At 33.1% G+C, this 9,833-nt stretch overlaps 1 protein-coding gene across 2 annotated transcripts; it reads right to left on the reverse strand.

Moving 5' to 3' along the window:
- Nucleotides 1-6,753: 6,753 nt before the first annotated feature.
- On the reverse strand, nt 6,754-8,562 carry LOC120156572 (B3 domain-containing protein REM16-like). Of its 2 annotated transcripts, none has more exons than XM_039167880.1 (5): nt 8,546-8,562; nt 8,259-8,395; nt 7,603-8,176; nt 7,085-7,263; nt 6,754-6,970 (listed from the first exon to the last, which is right to left on the reverse strand). In XM_039167880.1, exons 2-5 carry the CDS (start codon nt 8,367-8,369, stop codon nt 6,782-6,784), a joined length of 1,053 nt encoding a protein of 350 aa, XP_039023811.1. In that variant the 5' UTR covers nt 8,370-8,395; nt 8,546-8,562; the 3' UTR covers nt 6,754-6,781. The 2 variants fall into 2 exon arrangements, with proteins under 2 accessions (XP_039023811.1, XP_039023806.1); XM_039167875.1 differs by having other exon boundaries at nt 6,755-6,970; nt 7,085-7,272.
- Between the last annotated feature and the right edge of the window lie 1,271 nt (nt 8,563-9,833).

Here is a 9,833-nt window from a genome sequence, read left to right on the forward strand (position 1 = left end):
GGAACTATTTGGTGATTCTGTTCTGGTTATTTATCAACATCGAGGGGAATGGATGACTCGAGACTCCAAATTGATAGAATACAAGGATTTGGTGATGAATTTGATCAAGGAGTTTGAAGAAATTTCTTTCACTTATATTCCCCGTGAAGAAAATCAAATGGCGGATGCTCTGGCTACGTTGGCAGCCATGTTTAAGGATGATGATCAGTCTCGAATGATGCCTATTCGAATGAGTATAAGAGAAATGGCAGCTCATTGTTGCAATATTGAGGAAGAAGAGGAAGACGGTCTTCCTTGGTATTACGATATTCTCCAGTATGTGAAGTATCGAACTTATCCAGCTGAGGCAAATGAGAATGATAAACGAACTTTGAGAAGATTGGCAATGGAGTATGTTCTCGATGGAGACATTTTGTACAAAAAAAGCAAAGAGAAAATTAAAAAAAACAATTAGAGCAAAAAGAGAAAATAAAAAAAGAGTAATAAAAGTAAAAGAGAAAAGAAAAAGAAGGAAAAAAGCTAAAAGAAAATTAAAAAAAAAACAACAAAGAGCAAAAAGAAAAGAAAAAAAGAAAAAGAAACAAAAAAAAACAAAGAAAAAGGGACGAGAATTGACTCAAATGGCACATCAAGCTTCAAACTATGAGATTGATCAAGCACAATTATTCCAGAATCACTTCACTCGAAGATCATGGAGCATACAAAGAGCATCAAGAGTAAGACATACGAGCATATTCAAATTGAGCAAGACAAAATTGAAGGCATCAGAATGAATTGATCCTTGGTTCAATACCCTTAAACACTTGTTTGGGCCTTTTATCCATTTCTTTCTAAACCATGAACCATGACTTACATTACGTGCCTTAAAAAGTTCTTTCTAATCATATATGGATTTCTAGACAGAAGAGACTATCTTCAGATTTTATCCCGCACATCAGGGTTAATTTTTATTTGCAAAAGGTTTTCTAAAATCTTTAATGCATGATAGAGAAAAATAACAAAGGGGGTTCAAGACGTAAATTTTGAATGACGTTTTGAAACTAAAGGAGGATTTGAGTTGAAAACCTGAAAAGGCAACTCGAATATAAAAATGGTGCAGTTGAGGCAATTGCTTAAATTTCTTGATAAGGCATTGCACAATCCGAGTGTGACCATGAGAGCTAGGAGCCAGAGAACACTTCTAGTAAAGGAGCATACAAGCTACCCCATCAAATTAGTGAACATCAAAGAAACAAAAAGGCCAAACCATTGACAAAAAAAGCAATAAACTGAGACAATTTACCCTTTCCTTACCTAACCATTTCCCAAAGATAGCTTTGATTTTGACACTTGTCAAAAAGCTATAATTTATTGAAGGATTAACAGTGTAATTAATTCTTTGATATCCAATGAACTTTTTTTATGATTTGTCAATTGTAAAACATAAAAAGGGACAATATTTTCAAAATTTTTGATTAAACATGTTTTAAAACTTTTCTAATTGATATTTTGAAAATAAAAGTGGAAGAAAAACACTTTTCAAATAAGACAATCTCTCTAGAGTGAATCTTGGTATTTGACATGTGGCTCTCAGACACAAAGCTAATGCTTAGAATCATCGCTGAAACAAGCAAAGAGGAACAATGGGGCATCTTTAAAGATTCAACAACAAATGTTGGGGCATATTTGGAGATTCAACATCGAATATTGGGACATCTTTAGATATTCAACATCCTGATGCGAATAATCAGATCTTCTGAAGGCCTTTCCTCCACATACAGAATTGGCATACATCTTAGACATACTTAAGAGCATCACGTAGGAACCGAGTTATCACCCATCTTAAATATGGCCAAGAACTCTTCATCACGTATGAGCAATGTCATCCATTGACTAGATCTTCTCATTATGTAGGAGTCTTGTCACCTTTAAACAATCAGAACTCTTCAACACGTATGAGTTGTGTCGTCTCCCAAATCAAACAACAAATCTCAAAACCAAAAACAAAGAACTGGACAAAAACTGGTTGTCTTTTTCATCTTTATCCTATTCTTGTTAACACAAGAATGTGCAAAGAGGGGCAGCTGTAGACACCCATTTTTGTCCGGGCTTTAAAAAAAATATTATTATTATATATTATTATTATTATTGTTATTTTTATTAATATTATTTATTAATGTTGCAGGCCACCCAAAACGATCCACTCCAGCAATCGAAGGCTTCTAGAATTATCACCAACAAGCATCGTCATTTAGCATCCCCAAATTCATCATCACCAAATGCAAAAGTCAAAAACAAACCTTACCTACCCAATCAAAATCCCACTTAATCTTACCTAATCCACCATTAATCAATGATTCAATTATCCAGTCATCTTGCATGCAAAGACAAAAACAAAGAAAGATTAAATGGAGGCATTCAAACCATTTCAGGGGAGGAGGCAAGCAGAAAACACGAACAAGGGGGAAAAGAAAAAACAGAGAGGAAGACTTCCCCTCTCTCTCGTTGATTATTCTCTAAAAAAAATGGACATTTTGTAATAGCTTTGTAACCGAGGCTCCCTCCAGATTTTCGAAATATATGCAATAAAAAAGGGGTTCGTTGGAATCTTTTCCTTTGTTTCCTTTTCTTTTATGTGTATGTGCTTCAAGAATAAAAACAGTAGAGGGAAATGGAGAGAAGAATACATTTACCTTAAGAGTGACCCTCGCCGGAAAAGGTAGTAGCGTCTAAGGCCACGTCGTCGTTTATGGTGTCGAGTTTTAGTTTGATTTAGGGTATCGATTAGATTCCAAAGAATGAAAGGATGTTGTTGTGGGTTTGTTTTAGGAAGAGTGTTGGTCGTTTGGACAACCATGGGTGGTGGCCGAGAGGAAGACCATTGAGGAACGACGGTTGGCATCATGGAGGGCTCGAGTTTGGCCGGCGATGAGGTTCTTTGGATTCCACGGTTGAAGTTAGAAAATGAAATAAATGTGTTTAATGTTTTTCTGGTTTTCACGTTTCTGGAGTGTTAAAAGGAGGTGTCTTCATTTTAATTTTTTTGGCAAATCATGTGTTAGGTCCTTGATTTCTGGAAACTTCATGTTTTGTTCACTTATTTTAGGAGTTAATCATTTAATGGTCCCTTTAATTTTAGCACCCTTTTCGTTATGGTCACTAATTCGTGGTATAATCACCCCTAAGTCCCCATAGTCTAGCTGTGTTTTCATATTATGGTCACTAGGTGCATTTGTTTTATTTTGAACTCTATATTTTACTTAGGTTTAATTTAGTCCTTAAACTGTCATGTTTCTTATTTGAATTTAATTACTGCTTTTTACCTTTATTCTTTTTTAGTAACTGCTAGTGTTCTGTTAATTCTTGTTTTAAGTTTTTTTTTTAATTTTAGCACTTAATTGTGATAATTATTGTTTTAGGCCTTAATGTTATTTCATGGTTTATCGGCATTACTAGTGTTTTATTATTTAAAATTTCCGATTGTTACCTTAATTTTTGGTTTTACTATTTAGCTATTCAAATTAATGTTAATATTATTATATATTAAAGAAATTCCTATATACGAGTATTAAACATGTTAATAAAATAAGTTCATTTGAGTTTTCCATCTGTATGTATGTTTACTTATACGTATATCATTTCACCCTATATGTGTATTATTGTTTCATGTATTCTTTGTATGGTAGGTAGTTTATTTACCTATGTTTTAATATGATATATTTACCAAGTATTATTATGTTTTCATGAACAAGTATATATATATATATATATATATGTTTATGTAAATAAGATAAATGTTAGTCATGTTAAATACATTATATTTTACTATGTGTATGTATACTTTGTTCATTAAATACATCTAAATTAATGTTTTAAAATATATATATATATATATATATATATATATATATATATATATATATATATATATATATATATATATATATATATATTCTTTGTTTTAGTGTCAATCTTTTAAGAACATGTATTTGTAGAACGGGCGTGAAAAGTATCACTTGATCGAAGTGGTACAATCCGATACGTCATTCGAACGAAATGAGACTTGAAATAAATCTATTTTATTTTATTAATTAAATATTTTATGAATAATTCAAGGTATTTTTATTAATTTATTTTTATGCAATTATCAATATTCATTTTATATTCTTTTATATTTGATTTGCGTTTTTTAATGAGGAAATTTTCTTTTACTATTAAGAAATAGACGAGTTAGTTTTTTTGATGGAGGATTGTTAATCTCGAGATTTCTTTTTAAGTTAAAGAATTTTTCATAATAATATAAATCATTCGAAGCAAATTAATTATATTTTAATAAATGGATCATATTTTAACTTGATATTCGATTTGTGATTTCCACAACTACGATAGTGTATAAGCGATACAGTATTAAATTTGGACGCTGTGGGGGTGTTAATCCTTCCCTACGCGTAATCGACTCCGGAACCCGTTTTAATCAAATCTTTGGTAAAGGCAGACCAGCTTTTGTTTTAAAAATGATTTTTTTAAAATTATTTTTAAAAGACGATTTTAGGTATTCGACTTACCTAACACAAAAGTCGATGATGACTCTTTTTAATTTTATTTAAATCAATCCAAAATCATCAATTTTCTAAAATTAAAAATCATAACTGTTTTTAAAATAATATTTAATTGTTCCACATAAAAACGGTTATGACATGTTTCTTTCTTCATCTTCTTTTTTTTATGAAAAGTCGTCGACTATTATTATTAGAGAAAACAAATAAGAAAACGTGGCTAACAAAACGTCCCAAAAATGAAAGAAAAACAAGAGAAAGAACGGAGACACGAGAGCCCTCTGGAAGGTGAGCAGAACAGTCGAAAGCAGGGTGACTAGTCGACAAAAACTCCGGCCAAGAGGGAATAATGGGGGTTTGCCAGAGCAAAATTAGAAATCCCTCCAAAGAAGATGCACCCAAGGTTCGTCATCTGCATGCTTAAGGGCTCTGAACGGAGATTCCTCAACCCAGAAGCGGTCCGTGGAACTACTGATGCCTTCCACCGCCATCGCATGCGCAGCTTTGTTGCCGTCCCGTCCGATGAAACCAAATTTGCTGGAGAGAAAGGATGCCGCCAATGAGTTGTTCCGCGTCGCGAGTGATGGGTCCTGTTTCCGATAGGTCAGCTACTTTGCTGTTCAATTTGACGATGATCGACTTGGCTTCACTCTCAAGCAGCACCGAGTGGAGGTCGATGTCCCTACCAAATTTGAGACCCTGCAAGACAGAGGTAATGCTGTTGTTTAACATATATCAAGAGCCTAGCCTAGTGTCAGTCCATCATCGTCTCTAGCTATAATACCTGAACAGGATTTACAAGCCCAATTGTTGTAACTTACATGACATCCACATTGGTTTCGGCATAGGGTTGTGGATGAGGCTTCCTGCGGGCAAATCCATACATGAAGGACAAGAGTAGGATCATTTCGTATTTAAAAGCATTTAATGTTATATTATATAACATCTTTTAAATCATTTCTATTTTAATAAAAAAATTAAAATATTATTAACTTTCATCAGCCACTCATTGGACTTAATTTTAAATTATCCCAATAAATTATTGTACTTCAAATGAAAACACATTAAAAAGATACTTCATAATAAAGTTGATAGTACAATGATATGCCGCTCTCATTGTACATAAGATTCACACAAATTTTTTACCTCAAATAAAACATAATGAAACATCTCTTGTTAATTTGAGTCAAATATCAACACCGAGTAATGAATATTTTATCAAAAAATCCGTTAAGGTGCAAGTGTTTATAAAAAAACGTGTATAATTATTGTGGCGTTTATCAAAAACTTCACTAATGTGTATGACTATTGTGATTTTTTTTTTTGTTGCAAGAAGGCTAAAATGCATGACTATTGTGGCATTTATTACAAAAACACCATTAAACTGCCATTAGGGGACAGATTGCAGACTTGCTTGCTGCAACTCCAATTGCTCCCTCTTTTGCATAACTTGCATTAAATAACTAGTTGAAAGTTATATATATATTTATTTATATTAAATTAATAAAAAATATCAATGAAAAATTTAAATACACTATGGTTCTTTTATTTCGTGTGTCATGACGTGTTGGAGAGAGAAATTTGTTTCCGAGATAAATAATTGTGTACCATGTCTTTTCATTATGAATTTTGGTCGAGGGTCATGCACGAGTTGTAAATGAACGATATTTAATAAATTATTGGTGAATTATTCTTATAGTGTTAGTTTATGTTTATTTATTAAGTTAGTTAAACTAAATAAATAAGTATAAATAAAAAAATATTTTAGAAAAATAAATTATTTTTAAAAAATATATTTTTCAAAATCTAGCCATAAGAGAACTAGTTTTACTTTGGAAAGTTATTTTTAATGAATGAAAATAAAGGATGAGATGAGCTTCTTAAGGCATAAAGCCTTTATCTACGAAGTTGTATACTGCACAATACATGGATTGCTAAAAGCGAACACACGCATATAATTAACATATATAATTACAGCTGCACAATGTTTTCTAGTAGGCTTACTAGCAAACTATATTAATTGTGTTTAAAAACTATATCATATCTATTTTCAGGCACGTAATGATGATGCATCGATTACCTTGACTATGTCCGGTGTCGGTGTCGGTGTTGGTGTCGAGTTCAAGTCGACTATGTCTGGGGGCGAGCTCAGGGGACGATTTACCCGTCTCATAGGAACTGCAGTTGGGAGAACATGGAAGATCGTAACATGCAGGATGATTGGTTTACTTCCTATATTTGCAGGCTCAAATACACACATCATGTTCTTCTATGTTGTTGTCGTTCACAAACTTCCTCCATCCACCTGAAAGCCCTCCGCTTTTGCGAGTTCGGTGATAATAAAATCGGGTCCTCCATGTACGCTGATCCATACGAAGAATCACATCTGTCTTTGTTTTAAAGAGATGTTTAACCACCCATGCAATGGGGATAGACTGCACAGTAAACATGGCTCAGCTCTAACATCATTGTCCAACTTGATTGGACAAACAATGTATACATTAAAAGCCATAATCAAGACACACGATCGAGTTTGGGATTAACTTTACCATATAAAACTTTCTGTCAACATGTGTGGGCTTCATAACTACCATAAAACCTTCATCGGTTACAACTTCTTGTGCCTTTAAGAGAGCATTCATTTTCTCAGCTCGGGTCGCAACCCTTTTACCCGTTGCATGCCACAACGAGACGAAGACATCGCCATCTGATGTTGTATGTTCATACTCTGAATCATGTGTGTCTTAGGGGCGGAAAAGAGAGTACAAGTATCAGTCACCCAATTCTTACGAAAGCAAGGTCATGCATAGGGATTGATCATAACATTATGTGACAGGTTCAACCAAGGATGGACCATGGTGGCAATCAATTTCATATTCTCAAATATTTTCTATTGATAATCTATTGACTCCCCCATAAAATTTTATAAAGTTTATAAGTTGGCCTCAAACATAACATCCTCCCTACGATTTATCACTGGGTTCAACAAACTAGTATAAAAAATTAACAAATTCAACCATGGAATGCAGGTTTTATGTTTAGAATAAAGTCTTCAGAGTGCTCCTACCAGTTTCTTGTCTTTCAACCTTCACTCCTACAGGAAAAGTGGATAGTTTTTTGCTTGCAAGGCTCCTCTTTGGTGTGATGGACCGAGCACCGGAATCCAAATTCTCGATCTTCTTCTTCTTATTAGTAGCCGCGTACTGAATAGCATTCCTGGATGGCCTGGCGTCGGTGTCATTGTTGGTGGATTTTTCCGGACTGCTTTCAAGGCCACACCGAGAAGACTTGTGAACAAGTTCATCAGGATTTTCACTCGCTTTCCTTTTCATTTGGTGTCCACAGTCGGATTCCGTGTGCATACACTTCCTCGCAAAATAAGAACATGCTTTCTCACATAAGCTCTTGCCATCAAATATCAGAACATCGAAATGGGACACCCCATTGTATTTGAAGATCAACAAGTCATTCTCGATCAACGAATGGTCTTTTACAAAAGTTTTCCATCCGCCACAGAAGAACAAGGTATCATCGTCTGCTGCTGTCAGTCCTACATCCCATATGACACCACTGGGACCTTTAAGAGTCACATTTTCTGGAAGCCTTTTCTTCACATTCTTGGCAAACTTTTCCGGTATTTCCTGCAAGTCAAAGAAAGGCTAAAGAAAATCGCCATGGAGAGCAAGAGAAGAGGCTGTGGGCTGTGGCAAAAACACAACTCACCAAGCGCTGAAGAAAATCAGCATGGAGAAATTGGGAGAAATGAATGGACTGAAAATGGGTCCAAAAGATTTCCTCTTTCCAGTTCCTACAGTCTTTGCATGAATCTCCCATTTGCTTTAACAGCGCAGATCTGCAAACTTAGATGATTAACAAATGAAAAAACCAGAAATTGAAAGCTATTAACTACAATTCATGTACAGGACTGGTTTTAATTATTCATGATTATGAGAAGGCTAAAAGCAAACCAAAATGGTGAGTAAAAACCATTGAAATGTTTGTACCACAACGATTGAATAGCTGAGACTGAGCTTGAGTGGTGTGTTTTTTTAGACAGAAGCCTTAAAGGACGAGATTTTATGGTTTTGACTCAGAAAACAAAACATGTGGAACACACTTGGCAACCCACAGTTACCACTTCCCACGTTTCAGCTTCGGGTACTGCGCTGTCTGGTATGGTTTCCATAACACACATTGTGTTTGGTACATTGCTATGCTTGAGTGGGGTGTTTTTTAGACAGAACCCTCACGGTTGTTGATTATACGATAATGTTTTATTATTAATAGTAGATTTTTTGGGATATATTATCGAGAATGTCATTATCTCTCTTTCCTTAAGTATTGTAACATTATCGACGTTTTGGATTAAAATGCCCTTAAATTTTTAATTTTTTTTAAAAATATCCTTATTCTCAAAAATATCCTTATTCTCTCAATGAATAATAAAAATTCTACGAATTTTAAATTACAAATTTATCCTTAAATTATTTTAAATTTACAAAAAAAATCTATAATTAAAATTTTATATGAAGTTGATGAGTTAAATTTTTTTTATCATTTCATTAAACCCTTTTTATATTTTTAATTTTTTTTTAAAAAATTATATAAATATTATGAATTTAATTTTTTAAAGAAAATATATAAATATTTTACAATTTGTAATATTATACAAATATATAATAAGCATGGTTTTCAGAACCAGATCGGTTAGCGAATCGGTTATGCTACTGGTTCACTGGTTCAACCGGTCGAACCGGTCCGACCGGTCGGAAGAACCGGACGATGTCATAATTATTTAAAAAATTAAATAAAAATACAAAAAATATTTAATAAAAATAATTTTTTATATCACAAGTCATAACATATATAAGTTAAAAACTATAAAATCAAGTGAAACAAAATGATTCAAAATAACTACAACATAATATTTAAGGTAAAACATATTAAATAATAAATATAATTATATAACTATAATTAAAAAAATAAATTTGGGGTTAAAAAATCATAACAAAATGATATTGTTTGGTTTAATTTTTTTAAAAACAATCTCACATGGCTAAGAAACATAGAAGAGCATCCCAAAAGTCTAAAAAGTAAAAATATGAGAACAAAACAATCTCACATTGCTAAGAAACATAGAAGCGCATCACAACTAACTTCTATAAATAATAGAGGTAATTTGACATTCAAAATCATGGAGCCTTTTGATGAGCATTTAGTGAACTATTCTTTCATTCAATCAAGCTCGAATTTTAAGCTTCAATCGAGCTTCTAATTTTTTTGAGTTCAAGCCTTTTT

This window comes from Hibiscus syriacus, unplaced genomic scaffold (genome assembly GCF_006381635.1).
Source record: "Hibiscus syriacus cultivar Baekdansim isolate YM2019G1 unplaced genomic scaffold, ASM638163v2 tig00002840_pilon, whole genome shotgun sequence".
NCBI classification, from domain to species: domain Eukaryota; kingdom Viridiplantae; phylum Streptophyta; class Magnoliopsida; order Malvales; family Malvaceae; genus Hibiscus; species Hibiscus syriacus.